The 22,730-nt window shown below is 38.2% G+C and overlaps 1 protein-coding gene across 1 annotated transcript; it reads right to left on the bottom strand.

Moving 5' to 3' along the window:
* Positions 1-31: 31 nt before the first annotated feature.
* TERF1 (telomeric repeat binding factor 1) lies at positions 32-22,355 on the bottom strand. The gene is made up of 9 exons (XM_010709052.3): positions 22,132-22,355; positions 18,166-18,261; positions 16,183-16,313; positions 14,641-14,727; positions 12,808-12,957; positions 10,153-10,259; positions 8,869-8,909; positions 8,336-8,400; positions 32-1,451 (listed from the first exon to the last, which is right to left on the bottom strand). The coding sequence occupies exons 1-9, from the start codon at positions 22,301-22,303 to the stop codon at positions 1,299-1,301; spliced, it is 1,002 nt and encodes a 333-aa protein (XP_010707354.1). The 5' UTR covers positions 22,304-22,355; the 3' UTR covers positions 32-1,298.
* Positions 22,356-22,730: the final 375 nt, after the last annotated feature.

Genomic DNA, 22,730 nt, shown 5'->3' with positions numbered 1-22,730 from the left:
AGCTTCTGAGATTCACCATGTTTACAGAAAAAAAATGATGCCTTAAGGCTGAGAAAATTTACTGTTAAGACATGGCGCATCTCTGTGGAACCTTACAGCAACTGCTTACCACAGTTGTAAGAAGAAATGTTGCATCAGTTGGCAGGAATTAGGTGATCTGTTTGAGGTCCTGTATGCATTCAGAATAGGACAAACCTTTGTAATGGTACATCACTATTTAATCTTAATGCAAGAAGCCCTGTAAGAATGCTACAGTACCTGGTATCTAGATTCACACCAGTACGATAGTGGAAAGCATATGTGTTTTTTGAGGTTCTGGGATTGTCTTCCATACAATCTGAAACATCTCAGAGTCTCTCGTGAGCAGAATGTTTACAGTGATCAACTGAAACCTTTATGTGGCTAGCTAACCAGAATAGGGTGTCTTTGCTTGCTAGCACTGCAGAGACAACAGAGAACAGATGAAACATTTTTCATGGTCTGTGCTGTCGCTGCCAAAACAGAGCCCCACTTGGGCTGCTCAGGAAAGGAGCTTTCCCTTTCCTGCTGGTCTAGAATAATGCCACTCCTCAAGACAAGGTAGATGGCATAAGACAATCAAAAGATGTTAAGAGCTAGCATCATGTTATCACTTCTCACATCTTTTCCACTATCTTCTGCAAGGTAAGAACTGTTATTATGCCAACATAAATAATTTCAAAGTTATTTCCTAGAACTTAAGATTGATTCAAAAATAAAAAAAATCCCATATTTTCTCTCCAGTACACATGTAGCACTTTTACTACTTGTAAATATAAATGTACATAGATATTCCTTTTTTTGCTAAAGTTAAAAATGTAATTTGTTAAATTAGCAATGACATACTTATTTTTTGTTTAACCTGCTGAAAGAGATAACAAGTCAAACCCAAAGTTCAAAGTGAAATAAATCAGATAAGTATAGACTATAGTAGAATACAAAACGATAAAGAGTTCTATCTGACTGCATATAAAACCTTGCCCTGATAAAACCCTTTAAAAACACAGAGCACTTGACTTTTTATTAAGAGCATCTATAAAGTCGATACGTTGCCACTTAAGACTCCTGCCTACGTAATCACCCTAAGCATTTCCACATTGCATAAATTAACCTACCTCTTGCATGCAGACAGAAGGCTAAATTTTATTACACCTTTTTCATGTTTTAGAACAATGTTTTTGGATACTCTTGAGACTATGAATTCATCATTCTGAACAGCTAGACTAGCTCCTTATGTAGGGAAAGCACAGGAATAATCAAATGCTATGTCCAAAGTATTCTTACTTGATCTTGCACAGTGTTCTCCACCGATCTTTCAACATGACACTAGTTCGGTTGTTGAAGTCACCATGGATCAGAATTTTAGCCCAGTTGCCCACTCCAAACTCTCTTACTCCTGATTTCAGTTTCTTATCTTCTTCATAAGTCCATGGCTAGGGGAAGAACAGAGAAAATACAGGATATATGAACAGAGAAAGATACGTAAAAACTGAACTTATAGTAAACATTAAAGCAAGTATTTACATATCTGTCTGGTTATTACCAGACAACACAGATGTGTTAGCTGTCCATAGGCTCATTTTGACTTCTTTTGAGCATGATAACTTGACACTGAATGCAACATGAAAGGTTACAACAGAAGCATTACAAGGCCTCTGTATAGTAGCAGGCATCACTTAAAACCAAAAAAGTACTTCAAATTTCATAAGTTACAGAAGGAAAAAAGACAGTGGGTAAAGTTTGGTTTTGTTCCAAAAGAGCCTTGCAGAATTTTACTTTATTGGCTAACTAAGCTGCGAGAAACTTTAGCTGGATCCTAGCACGTGTCACAAGAGAAAGTATTTTGTCATACCTTAGCCTGGAAACTGAGAATCAATATGCTGCTTATCAACAACAATGACATTTTAGCGTGGTTAAGGAAAAAAACCCCATATTCAAGACCCAGCCGGATGCCTACCTGTGCAACCTAATGTAGGGTACCTGCTTCAACCATGTGGGTTGGACTCGTGAGCACTAGAGGTCCCTTCCAACTCCTGCAATTCTGTGATATTTGATCATTTATTGAGCCTACTATTTATATCTCACTGTCATGATCTACAAGCTTTTTAATCTGTAAGGGAGGCCATTTGTCTCATAAAAGGAGAGAAAATTACTTGCAGTTACATATTTGTGAACAATTCCTTCAGTAAGCAGTTATTCCTCAGTTGGTTCTCAATACAAACATCTCAATACAATTTTAAGAGTGGACGTAAAAGAAAACTGAAGTCTAGTACTTGATTTTTTAAAAAAAATATTTTAATTGTAGCTTTATTAGAAAAAAGCATGCATGTAATAAAAAGATTATAGAACATACATATCCTAATCATGCTATTTTTAAACTAATCATGCTATTTTTAACCTGTGCATTTTTATTCTAATAACATATACTAATTTTTTCACTCCAGAATATCAATTCACAACTTTAAAGAAATTATTTAGAAAAAATATATTCTGCCACAGTATGATCCTCCACATGTCTTCACCTCCTTTTGTTGTGGTTTAACCTGGCAGGCAGCTAAGTACCATAAAGCCATTTACTCCCTCACTCCTAAAGTGGGATGGAGAACTGGAAAACAATCAAACTTGTGGATTGAGGCAAAAGCAGTTTATAATAAGACAGAAATGGAAGGGAAAAAATAATAAGTTTTACATATATACACACAAAAACAAGTGATGCACAGGCAATTACTCAGTATTCAAGGACCAGTGCCCAGACAGACCAAGCAGTGGCTGTCCCCTCAGCCAATTCCCCAGTTTTATTATTCAGCATGATGTCATATGGAATACCCTTGTGTCCAATTTAGGTCACCTGTCCTGGTTCTGTCCCCTCCCAGCTTCTTGTGTCCCCCAGCTCTTTATGGCAGGGAGGTGTGAGAATCCAAAAAGTCCTTACTTAGAGTAAGCACCACTTAGCAACAATCAAAGCATCAGTATGTTATCAATACTATTCTTCTGAATCCAAACCATAGCATCATACTGCTACTGTGAAGAAACTTAACTCTTATCTCAGCCAAAACAAGGACATGATCATACCAATGTACATCCCCTCAAATCAAATTGTATATCATTTCTACAAAGAGAACAGAATCCCCTTTGGGGGAACAGTTTAGGAAAAATACATCTAAAAAGTAAGAATTAATTTCTGTTCGAAAGGGCACTTTACAACATGCTTTCCAGATTTTGGGGAATAAATTTTGAAAAAACAAAGACTTCACTTACAGAAAAGAGCATTAACTCAGAAACATTATTGAGATCGAGTCGAGATGTATAGAGAATTCTGCAGATGTTCCATTTAATCAATCTCTGTTAATTTGTGTTTCTTTCACTGGAAGAATCCTGCTGCTCCTGATGGTCTCATGAAGCACAATTGTTACAAAAGAATACAAAAGGTCAATTTTTACTGACCTCACACTGGCATTTCTGTGAGTACCATTACCTTCCAAACTAAAAGTCTAATTCTAGTTAATGGACTTCTACAAAATACATGATGATCCAAACTGCACGTGTGTTTGCACATATCGTGACCGTAAGTCCTGAAAAACCAACCACGAAGGTCTCTTATTTTTGCATTTCACCAGTGCCTTATTTCGGAGTTGCACTGAAATAGCAAAACCAGTCAATAGCCCTGCTCAGAAGAGCACTATGAAGTTTATGCAGACTAGTGATCATAAGCACTGCAATCATTGAGTCACATTCACACTTACTGATACACAGAAGCAAAATAGCTAATGTCTCAGGCTTTTGCAGGTCTCACTAGTCACTGAGCATTTGCAAATAACAGTCCCAACAGTCAGCACAATTTAATTAGTGAAGAGTTGGTTGCTTTTACAAGTGTGTATTTTCTAGAGCCCCCTTATCCGAAGAATTTAAATTGCTGTTCCTGTTTACCATGTTCTGCTTATCTGCTAGGTTTGGTGAAGAATAGGTTGTGCAACTGTATTGATTTTGTGAGACAAAGTTGACTTTATTCATAGTAGAATATGGTGCTACGCTTAAGATTCGTGACAAAAACAGTATTAATAACACATCAATGTCGGTCTTTTCTGCTTCTCATGCTGCCCTCTGGTGAACAAACGAGGAGAATGCACAAGAAGGTGGGAGGGGGGCACAGTCAGGACAGGTAACCCAAAATGACCATACCCTATGATGTCATGCTCAGCAGTAAAAACTGAGCAAAAGAAAGAGGAAAGGAGATGGGAACGTTGTCTTCCTAAAAAAAAACAGCTAGACCTGATGACACTCTGCTTTCCCAGAAATAACTAGGCATCTGCTAACAAGAAGTAGTTAATGAATTATTTAACAAATTCCTGATTTTGCTTTGCTTGTGTGCAGTTTTTTACTTATTAAACTGTCTTTATCTCAAGCCATGGGTTTTATCACTTTTACCTTTCTGAAATATTAAGTAAAGCTTTTTAAATGACAGCCAGAAAAGCACAGAGCATGATTCGCCTTTTGCATGAAGAGATGCACATTGGAATGCAACTCAAGTGTGAGACACCAGTGGGACAAGTGCACAAGTGCTATGTTTGGTGTATCAGTCTGTTCCAGCAAGAAAAACAAAGGATCCACAAAGCACATAACAAGACTCAGGCAGGTGTACAAAGCTGACAGAAGGGACATACAAGTAGCTGGGGGAATCCACCAATGTGTGTGCTGCCACAAGTAAACTCTGCCAGCTGAAGAAGGGGCTTTTATGTGAGTCTTCCCTATGTGAGCATTGCTGATGGCAGTGCTTGAGGTGATCGCTGTGACTGGCCACATCGGTGCCTGTGTCTGGGACATATGACTCAGCTTTACTACTGCTTGAATTGCAAATAGGAACACAGCACCTGTATCTTCAGCTTGTGCAGAAGCCCCACATCATTAGGTACACCAGGCTGGGCTCCAGCAACCTTAGGCAGGAACTGCTGTAGGAGGCACATGCTCCAAATATCCTTTAACAGTTTTGTAGTAAGCAGGACCCAGATTTTCAGTCAAAATTTTTTTTCAGACTCATTTTAGACAACAAAAAGGACTGGACATGCATACAAGATAAATTGAGAACGAAGGGCTCCCTAAATTCTTTGACACTTGCAGACCACAGGAGTTTATTTTAGGAACAAGAAAACATTTCCTTTCAGCAGCACTCCAGGCTGTTGTTTGCAGCTAACTGAAAACAGTAATGAAAGGCTGAAAACAGGCACTGAATCACCGCAATGAAATGTTATTTACAAAACAAGAGCAAACAATGCCAACATTGAAAGAGGAACTGGATGGAAAAGGAAGTTTTAGAAGTCAACAGCTCTGATACGCACAGTCCATAGCATTCTTTCAAGCATGTAGACAACCTTATATAATGCACATAATTAAACAGAAGTGCAGTTATTAATAAAGCCATTATCATTGCTTTCTATACAATATTAAGAGCCCTTGCTGATGCTAAGGGGCATAAGTATCAGGCAGAAAGCAAATGCATATATATATTTTAAGTTGTTGATAGAAACTCACAATTTTGAAAAAAAAAACAAAATTTAAAATAAGTTTTTCAAGGGTATCAGATGTCCTTTTCTGTAAGATTCTATAAATTCATGTTTCTAATAATGCTGGATTTATAATAATAAAGAATAGTGTGGTTTTTTTCCTAGTGAAATTTGCCCTAGGTCTGTAGCTGACTACAAAGAAACCACCTGAATGAGTAAGTAGGTGACTTAAAGCTGCCATTAATTCTGTGTCTGTTGTCCAACTAGTTACTAAGTTTGAAACAAGATTGATGAAACATGCACGCTTGTCAGCAACTGGCTAACAACAGTTATTTAAGTATGATGTAGGAAAAAAAATCATGCTTTTGAGTACAACAGGCAAGTTATGTGAAAATAGTTGTGTGGTTTTTTCTTTTAAGGGCATTAGCTGTATTTCAAATTGTTAAGGCATCTTACAGTGATTTAAATATCCCTAAAATTTGTGAGAAAAATGAAGAATTTTGTGTTCTCATGTAGCAGGGGCCTCCAGAAACCTCCAAGAACATACAGCAGTATCATTCTTTAACAGCTCCCATTAGGACCTCATCCATTTTGAGAAAAGCATACCATTGAAGATTTAGCCACTAAAAATTCTTAAGCAAGAAATAAGCACAGCTCTCCTCACAAAGGAGTCTGAAAAAAAGTATAAGCATATTCTCCTCTCCTGTATGAGAAAATGTGTCAAAATGAAAAGAAGAATGAAATAACTTGCACTAAATTGGACATATGTTCAGATAACATTGTAAATTGTCAGCAGAAAGACTCCATATTATTTCTAAAGAGATACTTTACAGAGGAATTAACTTAGTATTAACTTAACTCAAATGCTTTATCACTTTACCCTAAGAAAAAAATGACTATACACAAGATCAGTTTGTAGTTCATTCCTAAAATAAAATCAACTTCAAATTCACTTCTATCTGTACTTTTCATCTGCAGAATTACAACATTACTGGATTTAACAAGTACTTTCAAGTAATGCAGAGAAGGAGGCTTATCCGTGAAGGGAATTTCAAGGACTATTTGAAACATAAATTATGAAAAGTGTTCCTCAGGGGTCGGTGCTGGGTCCGGTCTTGTTCAACATCAGTGATCTTGATGAGGGGATAGTGGCCACCCTCAGCAAGTTTGCTGATAATACGAAGTTGGAAGGATTGGCTGACACGCCTGAAGGCTGTGCTGCCATTCAGCAAGACCTGGACAGGCTGGAGAGCTGGGCAGTAAGAAACCAAATGAGGTTCAACAAAAGCAGATGTAGGGTCTTGCGTCTAGGGAGGAATAACTGCATGCACCAGTACAAGTTGGGGGATGATGTGACGGAGACGAGCTCTGCGGAGAGGGACCTGGGTGTCCTGGTGGATGACAGGTTGGCCATGAGCCAGCAGTGTGCCCTCGTGGCCAAAAAGGCCAATGGCATTCTGGAGTGCATTAAAAAGAGCGTGTCCAACAGGTCGAGGGAGGTGATCCTCCCCCTCTACTCTGCCCTGGTAAGGCCTCATCTGGAGTACTGTGTCCAGTTCTGGGCTCCCCAGTACAAAAAAGACAGGGATCTCTTGGAAAGAGTCCAGCGGAGGGCCACAAAGATGGTGAAGGGCCTGGAGCATCTCCCCTATGAAGAAAGGCTAAGTGTACTGGGTCTGTTTAGCCTTGAGAAGAGATGACTGAGAGGGGACCTGATCCAGGTTTATAAATATTGAAGGTGTGGGGGGGCAGAGTGGCGAGGTCAGACTCTTTTCAGCAGTGTGTGAAGACAGGACAAGGGGAAACAGCCAGAAACTGGAGCATAGGAAGTTCTGCACAGATGTGTGCAAGAACTTCTTTACAGTGAGGGTGACGGAGCACTGGAACAGGCTGCCCAGGGGAGTTGTGGAGTCTCCTTCTCTGGAGATGTTCAAGACCTGCCTGGACGCCTACCTGTGTGACCTGGTGTAGGGAACCTGCTTTGGCAGGGGTTGGACTCTATGATCTCTGGAGGTCCCTTCCAACCCCTACGATTCTGTGATTCTGTGAAAAGCCTCTCACTTCATTTACAATAATTAAAATAGTTTCTCAAGTAAATGTTTTTACCTCAGATGAACAAAGGTAAATGGCCTCAAGTTGCACCAGGGAAGGTTTAGGTTGGATATCAGGAAACAATTCTTTACAGAAAGGGTTGTTAAGCATTGGAATAGGCTCCCCAGGGAGGCGGTTGAGTCACCATCCCTGGATGTGTTTAAAAATCGTTTGGATGTGGTGCTCAGGGACATGATTTAGCAGAGGGTTGTTAGAATTGGGTAGTGTGGTTAGGTCGTGGTTGGACTTGATGATCTTTGAAGTCTTTTTCAACTTGAGCATTTCCACGATTCTGTGATTCTATGAGTTACAAAATTACTTAATTTCCAATAAGCTTCCATATTGGAAGACATTCTTTGATGTTCAAAGCCTTATGAGCAAGTGACATAATGGATTCTTTAACTCAAATACTTTCATCATTATTATTATTATAAAACTTGCACATTTACAGCTCTACAAAAACAATATGTTTAAGAAGAGTCAGAATTAGCTTTAGTAATTTATAATCAAAAATTTAAGCCTCATGAGCAATAATAATAGAGACTGCAACAGAAATGCTTTTTTTTTTTTAAAGATAGGGATGCAAACTTGCACTATAGAGCAGCTTGAATAACATGAAGAAGCTTAATCCCAGGCATTGTCAAAGTTCAGTCTACTACAGCTGGAAAAAGATTCTACTGCACTACAAATTCATTTCAACACCATTTAGATTAGAAAGCATTACAAACCTGTCTTCTTCGACCACAAGGCAAATCATCTCCACGTTCGTCTACATTTTTCAAGACTTTCAGCCCTAGAAAGCAACAAATATACATCCAGACCAATAAGGAGTTAACAGTGAAGTAGTGGTTTTTCATTTAATTATTTATTATTCATATACTATATATAGGAAGGAGCCTATTTAGCTCCTTCCTTCACTTGTCTCTTTGGCTTCTGACCTAGATAAGTCTTTTTACTAGTCTGGCAGCTATGTTCTCTACAGAATACCAGAATCCTAGTAGAACAAGCTAAGGAAAAAAAAAAAACAAAAGAATGATTTTGTAAAATGAGTTGCCAGGGAACTTTAAATCATTTCAGTTTTCTAAATGAGGCAACCACCAAGCGTGCATTTGTGGAGAAACTGCATACAGTAATTAAGAGTTTTCACCATAATCATTCTTACATGAAACCAGTCACATTGAACAGCAGTCATTGAACCAACAAATGGTCTGGAACAGTGTCTGATGTGATTTTGTTTTCAAAGTAATAAGCTAATACTCACTCTGAACATTGCTTGTTCTGCATCTCTCTTTTGAAGAAGGCCTGCAAAGAACACAGAACTACAATAAAAATACAAGAAAAAAATACAAGAAAAACCATTAAATATCTAAGACTAAAACCAATTCCTAAAAATCTTTTTTTAATTTTGAACCTTATTATGGATGCTATGGTTCCAGTTAACCAATCTGTAGTACTCCACAGCTCTTCTGTAAGTCTTAAATAGAAGTAATTTCCTAAACAACAACTTGTCATTCAAGTGAATCAACAATATCTAAATAAAATAAAAACCAAAGACTTCTCTACAAAAACAGAGTAGACCAAAACGAATTGCATCAATTCCTTTATTCCCAGAACTAGCACTAGCCAATACCAATGGCCTCGAAAAACATGGAACTTGTTCCATGAAGTAATTTCTTAAATTTTAAGTATCTACTTTTTTTATACCTTACTCTTTCTACAGAATAAGAATTGTTACCAACAGTTTTCAACAAATATTCCCATATCTTTTTCAGATATAACTGTGTCAGGACCTTTCCTTCCAAAAATATCTTACGTGCCTGGCTGTACACTCTATCTGCGTCAGTCAATTTTCTCAACTAAATGATGCTAAGAATTGTAGGTATAAAACTGCAGAAATACAAACTCTACCATGACTAAAGCCCACAGTTTATTCTCCATGGAAAAACAAGTTGTGATAAACCTAGAATATTACCTTGTCAGAGAGAGGGGGAGGGGAAAGAAAAAGAAACCAGGCTTTGAGGTCCCCCAGTATTTCTTAGAAAAGAATCTAATTGTTTTGAAACTTCATATTGCTAGTCATGCTTCATGCTTTATCAACACAGCTACATATTTACTTTAATACCAGTATTGTTAAACTCATGAATCCTACGTTTAGTTGGAAAAAAACAAAAACAAAAACCAGAAATTCTTTTTCCCTGTCTTCTTTTCCAGACAACCTATAGCCTGAAATTAAGAACTATTCTTGATTGAGCTCCTTTGAAAATATGTCAAGTATTTCAATGTTTTTGTTACACAAGACTGACAGCTGTTTAAATTGAGAAATGTGCATTTTGAGCAAGTACTTAGTATCAAACTATTTGATGTAAATGCCAAGAGTAACAACCAAAGAAAAGCCAATACTTAAAAATAGGGAATGCATTTGTAGTTCGTTTTCTGTTGGAAAGAAATTCAAAATTTAATGGCCTTCCTTCTACCTACTTGTAGTTCAACAAATTTCAAATTACTATCCAAGCATATCCTCAGCAACATATTGCTAAATACAAACCTTTGTTTTGCTTCCAAATTATTTTCTTTCTCTTCCTTGACATTCAAGGTTTTGTTTTGCAACACTCTTACTTCCCCTCCTTTAGATTCCACTTGTTTTGTAGCTGCCTGTGAGAAATGGAATTCATGTTTCACAATTATAACCAACCAGAACCTAAATAATAATAGTGTAGCCTGCATTAGTTCTAACAGTGCATATTTTGCAGACCCTTCAAGAGGCATTATCAATAATTAGTTTAAAAACAATTGCAATGAGGCAAGTTGAGATCCATAAAACATTCACCAGCCAGTAAATCAAGGTTTAGTAATAGGCACAAGTAACATCTGTATGTACACAGAGAAATACAATGAATGTTTGCATAGTAACAGAACATACAGATAGTGTGAAACAAGTTGTATTTGCAGCCTCAATCTTAGCGAGGTACTCTAAAATCTACCTTTTTAATGACTAGAGTACAAACTGGAAGCTGACAGTCCTTACAAGTTCATATAATTCTACTCACTTCAGAGTGTGTCAAGATCAAGAATACCTATAAACTTTCAAAAGATGCATCTGACTTTTAGCTTGTAAAATAGGTTTCCCACATTCACAAAAAGACATTTAACATACTGCCTAAAGCCTTTTAGCCACAAACTAAGATGATTTCTCCTCATTTCCCAAGTGGAGAAAGGAACGCTACAGACTTCAAGACATTGTAAGATTCGTGCTTGTTCCTCTCATCCCCAGGTTCCTCTCATCTACTTGCTATAATAAATAACACCTAAACAAAACCAACAAGCTTAGTGCACATGTCATTCAGGTCACTTTGGTGCTGACTTTCTTCTCTACTATCTTAAGGCATACTTACAAGTCAAATGACCTAGAAGTCCTAGTTGTGCACCATCAGTACTAAGCACTGCACTCTGCATTCTATCTAACACCATCTATCCAATCCAAAACATCTGCTTCACAGCGCTTAAATATTATTAGTCAAAACAAGTCAATTGACAAATTCACTGCAAGCCTGATGTAAGCTTTCTCCTTAGCCTGTTGCTTTCAATTATTCACTCTTTCAAAATGCGCTTTTGCCTCCTGTAATTTCTTGTCAGAACAGTTTTCAATTCTCCAGAAATCTTAACTTTTCCTTCACAGGAACCTGTAGAATCTCAACATCTGCAAGAATTTTTTTTGTTAATTTTCAAAAGGTCTGTCTTCTGTATATTTCATGATCATTAGCCACAGTCAAGAAGTGAGGATGAGTTCCTAAATAAATTAGCTGAGAAGACTACATGAAGTTAAATACTTTAGAAAGTAACAGTAGCATTCAGATTTGTCCCTAAAACTAATTATTTTGAAAGAATACTAGAAGTTATTACACAGTAAAAATTAAAACTAGTTCCTGAGTGACCCTAGCTGGTTGGTCTTTTCTCAGCATTGCAGTATCTGCAGACTCTTCTTAGGACAGTTTAATTTCAAGAAACTTGCAGGTAAAAAAAATTTAATTAACAGTAGTAGCTGCAAATTTGCAGATTCCAAGCTTGCCAGTAAGCTGGAAACAGCAGCCTACGAAACAGTCTAGTAACACAGACCTTTTTGAATTTCCTCATGAGGCACCAGAAGACAGACAAACAAATAGTTAAAGCTAGGGTATTTTTCTGTTGTACAGTACTGGAAAACAGTTACTTAAATTGTTCAGCCAAGTGTAATCTTCACTCATCTTGCCTCCTTCATATCCCAGGTAATTCAGGGAAAAGTAAATAAAGACTTCAGAAGACGACAACAATGGCATAGGCACTAGGAAGGATGTGTATACAGAGAGGGGGTCTAAGTATATTACTGTGGAGTTCTGGAGCCTTCCCTAACATCTCCAAATCTCTCTCAGGTTCAAAAGATACAGCTTTGAAAATAATCTTAAGAACTGACAGCACAGCAAGACTTTGAGAGTATTGCTCGTATTACTCTGAATATATTTGAGAGATTGCCTAGTCCATTTCTGACAATAAAATGAAAACCCCAGAGGAACTTCCAGTTTGTTTACTTTAAAGTTTACCTCTTATTACCTTTAGATGTTTGTGTTTTTGTAATTGAGCAACTCAATACTCTTTTACAGCAAGTAAACATATGAGAAATTCTTTACAATCCTCCTGAAGATGAACTGCTGGAGGAATGCTGTTCTCGCCAACTTTAAATCATTTTTGAGCAAGACCGTTTGTAAATAAATAAAATCTTACAGGAAAAAGCAGTAATAGTCTTTCATCTCTAAATCCACTGACATTCCAAACTTTTAAACAAATTAAGAGGTCTTGATCTTTTCATTTTACTATAATTCTTAGGACCTAAATAAGGCAAAACAATTATATTATCTGTCTAGGATCAGAACAGGTCCTAGTGGCAGCCCCAGCCTTTTTACCCTCTAAATTACTTTGCTAATCAAGACAGGTATGGATGACAAATTTGAAGTATTTTAGAAGAGTTTTATTCCTACATTCTCTTAAACATTCAACCTTAATTTTTTTTTTTAATTAATAATATGTTTCATAGAAAGATAAGGCTTCTCTTTCATCTAAGGTAACAACTGAATACAGTCTAAACAGCTTCCTTGAAAATATGCATCTATTTCATCTTATCATCATGTACCTCTTTTGAAAAAAAGTTTTGAAAATAGCTTTCACTTACCTGTAGTAAGAAGTTAGTTCCATTTTCTTTCAGGAAAAGTTCAACGTAAGACTTGACTTTGCTTAACAAAAGATTGTAACTGAAGCTCTGGAGAAGGGGAACATATGGATCCTTGCTTTTGACTATGGCTGCCAGCTTCATCCTTAAAGGCTAAAAAAGCACAGCTATATATGACAAGCTAAAAATGTGTCTTGCAGTTATCTTAGCATCTATGATAAATAGGAGATAGACAAAGCTAAACCAGATGATTATGTAGTTCTCTGAATATGTCTACACAAATTCATGATACAGCTTGAAAGGATTCTACAGTGGACTAGACTGAACACCTGGAGTTTGCTCTGATTATATGCTCAATAAGCAGTAAGTACAACTTTCCAGAGATGCACATTTTCATTTCCTTTACAAATAAGACTGAAAGCAGTACAGTCAATAGAGCGGAACGTACGCCCAGAAAGGCTCACTCATTACTGGGTTTCTTTTCCTACTTGCTCCTTATGCAAACTGCTACAGAAAGGAGTCTACAGTAATCAGGAAGAGGGCTATTTATTATAGTAGCATTAAAGACAAAAACACCTGTAATTAATCACAACCTCACATTCATCCACAAACCACCCTGAATCCTAATAGATCAATACAGTCAAAAAGTAACATATTTATTCAGACTGCACTTGTTTATGAACTTGAATACTAATACTACAACCTACAGTTTCAAAACAGCTAAGTCTTCTGAATGAAAGGTTTCTGAAGAGTAAGTTATACACATACTTCTATTTATAAAAAGCACTTATGCTGATATACCAGAGGAAGATCTAGAACTGCTATCACTCTTCTTTTTGTCTGCAGTGTTGGCCTTCTTCCACTTTTTCCTCTCTATACTGTTTTCCTAAGAGTAGCATACTAAAAAGCATCACTTTCTGTCTCCATAAAATGCCAGAGATCCTCCTGTTTCAGCAGTTTATGACACGTAGCTATTACAAGGTGGGGAGGATGAGGGATGGAAAGGAGGATGTCAAAAGTTTTTTCAGTTGGCTAATGAAGTACAAGTAAAGAAGAACCTGCACACACTGAAAAGTTAAATCCCTTAAGCCTATATACAATCTATTTTTTCTTTTCTTCCCCCCTCCCTGGTTTTCAACCTCCTAGAAGCCACCCCCATTACTGCAGTAGTCTATAGGTTGCTGAAGTCACTTTTATTATATTTACTGTTTTCAGCAAATTCAGGTGTGTGCATTACCTATTATTTTCAACTGATACACAAGATTTGCATCTACATGAAGCAGTGAACATCAAACCAAGAGATAATCATACCCAGATGTCAGCAGTTCCAGATAGAGGCATAACAACGTTTCCTCTATGTTATGGATGCTAATGACCTTTCTTTCCTTCTGATGTTTCAACCTCTACAATGCTAATTAATCAATGGAAAAGACAGATAAAGCACACTGCAGTGGCTCAGAAAAGGTCAGCAGCCCAATTAGAGCAAAGGACTCTTAATTTCTCTACCAGCATGTTTATATGGTCTTTAGCTTGAAAAAAAACTGCAGTATCACTTTCCCAGAATCAGAGTGGGAAAGATGTAGTTTGGAGTGTTGCTGCCCACAATAGAGAATATCTGCATCTAGGAGGAGTTGCTTCACTCCCACAAGTCACCTGTGATTCCTATTGTTCCCCTATGTCCAAATTCTTTTGTACTGACAGCTGCCACATCTGTGAAAGTGACTGCACAAAGGATGAAGCTATGCAGGTAGCATTTGTTACCTTTGGGAAACTGTTCCTCTCTCTTTTCCTCTAACACAAGCAAACAAAAACAAGCATAAACGAAGCAGTTATTACCTTATGTGATTCTGAGTCTGTGAACAGCCTTTCAAGAACTTCAGCAGCCTCCTTATAATATCCTTTTTCCATATAGACTGCTACAACCTACAATCAAAAGTTACATTTTCAAGGTACGCTGAAACATTTGATCTGAAATTCTGAAGAAAACAAGAGTCACCTCCTGCAGTTTTGTAAATATACAGCCCTGGATTTTGAAGTATCTCAAGATGACTAATAATTATCTAATTAGAGCAAGTTCTAAAAATATTAAGTGTCATGTATAAAGGCTTAAAACCAGACATTTAAAAGGATCTTAATTGATGCAAAATTTCCTTTACCTACTAAGTAGTTAGATCTTCCCTCTGAAGGACTTTCACAGTCCAATAGCTGACTTTTCCTTAAGTGCAATTAAAGTACAACAAATGCATTTCTCAGTACTGTGATCATCTGACATTTCTTATTAGGTGGAACTTAAAAGAGGACATGTTGAATTCAGTAATTCAGTGATGTCCACTTGTAATAATAACACATGTATATTTTAGATGACTATTCAAGAACAAAAAACCCACCAAATCCTAAAACAATTGGTAATTATCCCTTGTTTAAGCTCAGACATTTTGTAGGAACTTCTCAATGAGTGATTTTTTTTTTTTAATTTAGAAGTCTGACTATGAACTATCCTATCTTCTCTAACTCCAGCTCTTCAGCATGCATACACTCATCTTTATTGCATGCCAGGGAAAAAAAAAGCAAAAATAGAGCTGTTCAAGTGTCTTGGAACAGTACAGTACAAAATACAAAGTACAAAAGAAAGTCTGAATTCTCAAAAAATTCAGAGCAGGTTAAGAATTTGTTTACAAAAGCTTTCAATCTGTATGGGAACTGCTAAGTCATAGCCTGAGCCACTGATTGATCACCTGAGGAAAGGACTGGTGAAGGCAATTCACCTGTGTCACTGGAAGGGGTGGAGCCTGGCTCCACACTCCACTCTAGCCCCCATTTAAGGGCTGACTGCCACTGGAGAAGGATCTCTTCCTGGAGATCCCTCCTTTGTGGAGTTTTTCCCACCCCGTGAGCCTAGATCTTCAGATACAGGTGAGCTTTCTCTCTGTCTCTTTTTCCATTCCACCACAATAATCTTTCCAACTGTAACACCATCTTAAAATACACTTCAAGAAAAAAAAAAACAACAAAAAAGAAACACTTACTAGGAACAGGTTAGTTTCTATGTGTTTCTCTCTGAAATCCAAAGCTCTCTAATATAGAGAAATATTTTTTAGACAAGAAGCCTCATGTGAAATTAAAGCTACTTAAAGTACATTGTAAAGATAAAGATGCAATGTTTTGAAGTGCTCAACTGATATCTAATTTTTTCAAATTGACAGGTTTTTCAAGTACTTCAAACAGGAACAAACCAGAACCAAAAAAAGTTCCCTTGTACAGCTCTAAAGTTGAAAATAGAAGAAACTCAAAATTAACTTCAGCCTGTTCATAGCTCAAGCTCTGTTTTAATAGCATGAATAGTTACATCCTGAAGAGTTTTGAATAAGTCACACAGACCTGAATTTGAATCAAGCGACGAATTTCTTCATGAAGTGTATTTAGTTTACTTTCCTCCCTTTCAAGTAAAGTCCAAAAAGACAGAGCAGACTCCAAAGGTGAAATTCTTGTATCGTTTTCGAATTGGCATTCTTAGAGGGAAAAGCAATAGAAAATGAAGTATATTCATTATTTATTCACAATGAAGTCATATATACAAAGAAAAATTCAATTCATTTTTCCTCAAGTAATTTTTAGTTTCTCTCTCCAGGTATTTTTTCAAGATCAGAAGGAATTCTCTTTCCTTTCTTGAACAGTTTAAACCAAGGGGAATTCAAATAGCATAACAAAAGGCTGTCACTAGAAGAGTAGAAGCATCCTCTCATGTCACTCTGCCAATAATAAGGTTTGTGCAAATGCCCAGCACAAAGGATCAAAGTGACCAGTTCTAACAGAAGTCTAGCCTAGCAGGATAACCACTCCTTCTGCAGTCTACAGTTTCCCAGGCTGATCACTGGGCACCTGCATGAGTGAGTGCACCAATGTAACAGATGCACCAGATCCTAGCAAGTACACAAGTCAGCTTTTGTCTGTGGCAATGCCAGCTTAGCTGAAAGTATTCACTCAACTATAGCCTCATGTATACTTTTACTTTAAAAGGCACCATGGGATAATTTCTGTGTCTTCTTATTCCTTCCAGTAAGTATTTTTCAGACAGAAGGCAAATAATTTAAGCATGACTAAAAAAAAGCAAAAATATTTGGTAACAGCTACATAAGCAAGACTGAAAAAGTAGAAATATCTGAAAACAGCTACAACACAAACTGTTAAAATTTAAGCAGTATGATGTGTATATATACATACACACAAAAGAAAGAAGTCACACTTCAGTGCTTTCCTAATTATTGCTTCAATTAACATGACACTTCACACTGAGTTTATTTTAAGGTAATACCAAAGCATTTACCTCTTCAAGAATTGGCATCTGAAACAACCTACCCTTTTCTAATCTTTACTGAGCCTTATTTTAATCAAAGAAAGAATTGGGAAAGCTACCATAAAATACATCAGCTATTCAGATATGTTGTGCAACTACATCTGGTATACTAACTACAAAGCTCATGTAGTCTTTTTCTCCACACAGGTCCCTTACACTGCAATAGATAAAAACACATTGAAGTCCTATTCCCTAATGACACATATAGTAACAATGTTAAAATATTGAGAAATTTCTATCATTACATATAAAACAACTCATCATGTGCTAAATTTGAAGTTGAACTAAATAAAGTGTTATTACCTGATAATAAAAGTTTTAATTGTATGAAAACAAGCCTTTGTGATACTGCTAAGCTAAAATACATCTTTGTTCTTCCTTGCTCATGGCCACAAGACTGCTTTTAAAGTTCCTAAAAAAAAAAAAACTTGCAGCAGAGAACTTAAGTACCCCCAAAACTTGAGCATGGACAAAGAATCAGCTTGGCCAAACCAGTAAGTTGTGACCATAGCCAAACAGAAGACAGTAGTGAACAATAATACCAAAGATTCCCTGCCAGCTGAAAGCCTTGCAGCCTTCTGCAAAAAGAAAGTCACTCTTCTCATTTAAGTTCATACATGCTGTGTCTGCCTACATATCTAGATTTAAATGTAGGAAGTGCAGAGAGCACTTTTCTGCGCTTGTAGATGTTGCTCACTAAGGTTAGGCTTTTTTCCCCAGTATATTTCTTTCATTGATATCATTGAGAAAAGATGACCTACAACTTGAACAGCATATAACCATTCAAACTCCACAGTTAAATCAGTTAGCACAGAGTAATAACACCTGTCCAGCATATAGCTCAAATATGTGAACCAAACAACCCAACAGTAGAGAATTCAGTCATTTTACATATAGAGCAGAAGCTGTGCAAAAGCCTAATATACCTCTATGCAAGCTCAGACAAAGCTACTTCAACAGCAAGTGGGAGGGGAAAAAGAACAAAACCAATAAACTACAGTACTTACCAAGTCTTTTTCCTTCTGCAATTCTTATTAGAAGCTGACAGAGGTACACCATTTTTTTCTGATGTGTTGTTACTTTGGAGAAGCCATTAGAAACAGCTGGAAAAGAAAAAGTCTTGCTCCAACACTGCCACAGTGTGGCTACAATTGTACTACACACTATTATCAGATTAAAAATGCTTCCTCAGATCCCTAACAAATTAAATTCAGGGGATGATCACTTATTCTTCTGTATTACAAGAACTTAAATCTATTTAAAATCAAATTTATTCCTCTGAAGCAGTTCGTAACAATAACTCAAAAGTTGCGAAGTGATCACAGACTCATGTTTATTAACTCAGAACATCACCACATCATCTTAAATAAGACGTTATTTTACTCAGTAGCGTACTATGGAGACAGGTAACTGCTTCAAGAAAATATTTCCCTGGAACAGGAGCACAACATGAGTACATTAACTGGTAACATACAGTATTGCTGTGACAACTGACAGATCAAAAGCAGTAAAAGCTACAAGAGCAGCCTAGTCAGAAATATAAGGATTTATATTGCGGGTTTACAAGGTTAGGAGAATCATATCATAGAATCACTGAATGGCCTGGGTTGAAAAGATCATTTAGTTTCAACCCCCCTGCTACATGCAGGGTCACCAACCACCAGACCACGCTGCCCAGAGTCACATCCAGCCTGGAAGAACAGGTCAACTTGTCCAAGACAGCTGAAGACTGAGCACCCTAGTCCAGGTCATGCTTGTATACATTTCCCAGTGTCAGCCTAGCAAGAACCAGGATTGTGCAGCATGGGAATCCTCCCACATGGGGTTTTCACTGACACAACACCACTGTTTTACTTGGAAGTGCTCAGCCTACTTGCTTATTACTGTATGATCATCTCCTAGGGAACAGTGGAGAAGTATGCATTTACAAACTAATTAAAAAGCCTGAACGAATACCCAATCTAATATCAAGAATTATATTATCATTTGGGTTTCAAAGAACACATTTGTATATCTATTTTCAGAAACAGAACTGCAAGAGCTTTAGCTAAAATACAAGATAAAGGATATTGCTTAGAACAGCAAAAAAGTGCCACTTGTTATAACCACAAATTTATGCATCTCCCATAGCAAACAAGAGAGTTCAGTGTCAGAACAGGCCTGGATAGCAAGCTTTAACAATTTAAGTTATTGGAGGTGGGTGCTATGCTGGTATCCTGAAGATGGAGCCAGAGTTTGGAAATTTCTTGAGTAGGAAGAAAGCTGCAGCTAAACAATGCAAAAGAACAAGAGGTCCACATGGCAAGTAGCTTGAGATCACTTAAGCTTTCTCTGTTCCTCCACATACCTCCAGGTTGCACCTACACTGGCACTTCAATTCAGGGAGGAGATGTTACATAAAACATTCTGTGCTTTGGTTTGTTTCACAGCTCTAAATTCCTTCACAGCTAAAGGAAAAGAAACCTTGCTTACGCAGCATAGATAACAGGTCCACAGCATCAGTCATTCAGTCATTCTTAGGTAATGCAGACGAACAGACTTAGAGAAGCATTCTAGAACAGTGTAGTACTAATTCATTTCGAAGTACACTCAACCATAAGTTGTTTCCCTCCATACAGTCACTTAAATATATTTGTCGGTTTTCATGAGAGATGCTAGAAGCCCTGTTCCTTGCCATGTAGATACTTGAACAAGGTAGTTCTGCCAAAGCAAGATAAGGTAGGCAAAGCACATACCCCTCACAAGCTGCCTTTGAACTCCAGGCTAAATAGCAAGGTATCCCACCAATTTCTACCTGGCAGCATACTGAGCTCTAAACAAACATTAGCTCCTAATAAAATATCTCCTCTTCTTGCTTTATTTGTACTAAACTTTTGCACTTGCTTCTTTTTCAATTGATCTTCCCGTTGAAAGCCAATCATCACTTCTGTAAAATCTTATTTTGATCTATGCAGACGTTTTGCATTCCCACAAGAAAAGCCTTTTCTAATGCAATCTTATAGGTGCAGTTAGCTTTTTTCATAGATTAATACACTCTTGACTTAGTAATCTTACAGCACGCTGCTCTTTCTGTAGATGAATTCTCACATTTCAAGTTTGCTGTTAGATCCTAGTTCTATCTAACTTTGCCCTCTGCACAAATAAATGAATTGTTTCTACCAATACTTCTAAAGTCTTCCCATTCTTCTTGGGAGAGATATTCTAACTTATATCTGTGTTTGCAAGCATCTCTACTTCCCTCCTCTCTTGATGACACTTCATAACAATTAGCCACAGTCCCAAGGCCAACCACTATCAATAATTTAATCTAGCACACCCTATGTTTAATCAATGGATATACAGATGGTATAGATATATATATATATCCAGGAGCTTGGCTAATAGAATTTATATTAGAGAAATAAGAGAAAGTCACTCACCCTGTCCTGGGCTCTCAAGATGAACTCCTGATGGAGTGGATCTCCAGAGAGAGATCCTTCCCCACTGGCAGTCAGCTCTTAAATAGGTCTAGGAGAGGTAGAGCCAGGCTCCACCCCTTTCTGAATTGCCTTCACCTGTGCTCCCATGGCAGACTCATTGCTCACCTCAGGTGATCAATCAAAAGTTCAGGCCGTGATTCAACAGCCCCATACACCCTACATCTGCTATTTTTAGTTATCTTCAAATTTCTTAACTTTAGCAATTCCCCTTATTAGTTTCCATAGTATTTATACAGCATGCTGTGGTATTCAGTGTTTTACAGTTTTAATTAAGTTACAATACCACATTTACTTTGGTCAAGAAAATGAACCACAAAAAAATCCCCATAAGCCCTAGTACTGTATCTTCAGGATAATGATTGCCAACAGATAAAATTGCTCATCAAGTCTGGTATCTAGACAATAACTACTGTCACTCTTAAAGTATTCCTCATTTTATGTCCATGTTTTTCCACTCAAAAATCCATCAGGCTTTATTCCATGGCTATTTACTGACCTATAATTCCTTGAGATGCTTCTAGCATTCTACCGGAAAATAAACCCAAGGAATACACATATGTAAGTTGCTGTAAACTGTATTTTTTTTTTTTTAAAGAAACAAACAACAAATTTATCTTTCCACTAAACCTACTTCAACTTTGTAAGCAGCCCTGAACTACCAGCATCTGAGGTCTCAGCTTCTGTGACTGAAAATGGTGTCTAAGTATTCATACTACACATTCAAGCTCTCTAGAATGAAGATGGCAGTAACATTCAAATTCACACAGAATCACAAAATTGCTCAGGTTGGAAAAGACCTCAAAGATCATCAAGTCCAGCTGCAACCTAACCATACTACCCTAGCTCTAACAACCCTCTGCTAAATCATGTCCCTAAGCACCACATCCAAACGATTTTTAAACACATCCAGGGATGGTGACTCAACCACCTCCTTGGGAAGCCTATTGCAGTGCTTAACAACCCTTTCTGTAAAGAAGTTTTTCCTGATATTCAACCTAAACTTACCCCAGCACAACTTGAGGCCATTTCCCCAGTCCTGTCACCTCTCACCAGTGAGAAGAGACCAACCCCTCTCTTGCTGTAAGCACCTTTCAGGTATTGGAAGAGAGCAATAATGTCTCCCCTCAGCCTCCTTTTCCCCAGACTGAATAGCCCCAGTTCCTTCAGTCTCTCCTCATAGGGCATATTCTCCAAGCCCTTCACAAGCCTTGTTGCCCTTCTTTGGACCTGCTCCAGCACCTCAATGTCCTTTCTGTACTGAGGTGCCCAAAACTGAGCACAGTACTCAAGGTGAGGTCTCACCAATGCCGAGTACAGGGGCAGATGACTTTCCCTTACATTCACGTGAGCATCTAGAAGACATCCCTCCATCAAACTGAAAGACTGGTTCGCGTCCCTCCTTGGTCTCGTTTAACTACAATTGAAAAATTCTCCACAACCGCGACTGTCTTCGGTTGGAGATTATTACAGGATAACCCAGGCCCGGCTTCTCACCCTGAGCCACGTCCCTCCACCGCCCGAATTCGGCCCCGCACTCCTCCACGAAATGCCGGCACAGGCAGCAGCAGCTGAATTCCAGCACCCAATCCGCAGCCACAGCCTCCACCAACGCTGAAGGCACGAAGGGAACCAAACCACCTTCCCGCTCCTTCCCCGCTTCCGACATTTTCAATCTGGGCGCCACTGCTCCCCCCGCCCTACCAACGGTCCCTCCGCTCTATCCCCGCCCCTTCCGGCGCTTCGGCCAATCAGCGCGGCCCTCGGTGTCGTAACGTCCGCCGGCGAGAGGGGCTGTGTGAGAGAAGTGTGGTGGTGACGTCACGCGGCGCTCCAGGAACCGTTGGGGTCATTGGCGGCGGCGGCTCTGTGCGCCGTGGTCCGTGTGATGGGGGGGCGCCTTTCGCAACCGGAGGAGTTGCTGCTAGGGTGCTGGGGAAGAATGCATGGGGTCTGCACAGAGCTGGCTGTGGGACTTCTTAGGAGAGACCCCGAGAGGGGAGGTTCAGGTTGGATATGAGGAAAAGATTCTTCACCAGAGTGTGGCGGAACAGGCTTCCCAAGCACCACGCTGCTAGAATTCAACTGTCCGGACA

This window comes from Meleagris gallopavo, chromosome 3, assembly GCF_000146605.3.
Source record: "Meleagris gallopavo isolate NT-WF06-2002-E0010 breed Aviagen turkey brand Nicholas breeding stock chromosome 3, Turkey_5.1, whole genome shotgun sequence".
NCBI lineage: Eukaryota > Metazoa > Chordata > Aves > Galliformes > Phasianidae > Meleagris > Meleagris gallopavo.
Note: the sequence above shows the minus strand (reverse complement) of the source record. Positions and strands in the feature narration are given on the sequence as shown.

Bases quoted from the DNA above. Each gene is read 5' to 3' on its own strand.
- TERF1 (XM_010709052.3), bottom strand. From the start codon at position 22,303: ATGTCGGAAGCGGGGAAGGAGCGGGAAGGTGGTTTGGTTCCCTTCGTG. The intron at 14,728-16,182 runs GTCTGTGTGACT...TTTTGATTGTAG, and splicing joins GTCGCTTGATTCAAATTCAG to GTTGTAGCAGTCTATATGGA. The intron at 12,958-14,640 runs GTAATAACTGCT...GTGCTTTTTTAG, and splicing joins CAGACTCAGAATCACATAAG to CCTTTAAGGATGAAGCTGGC.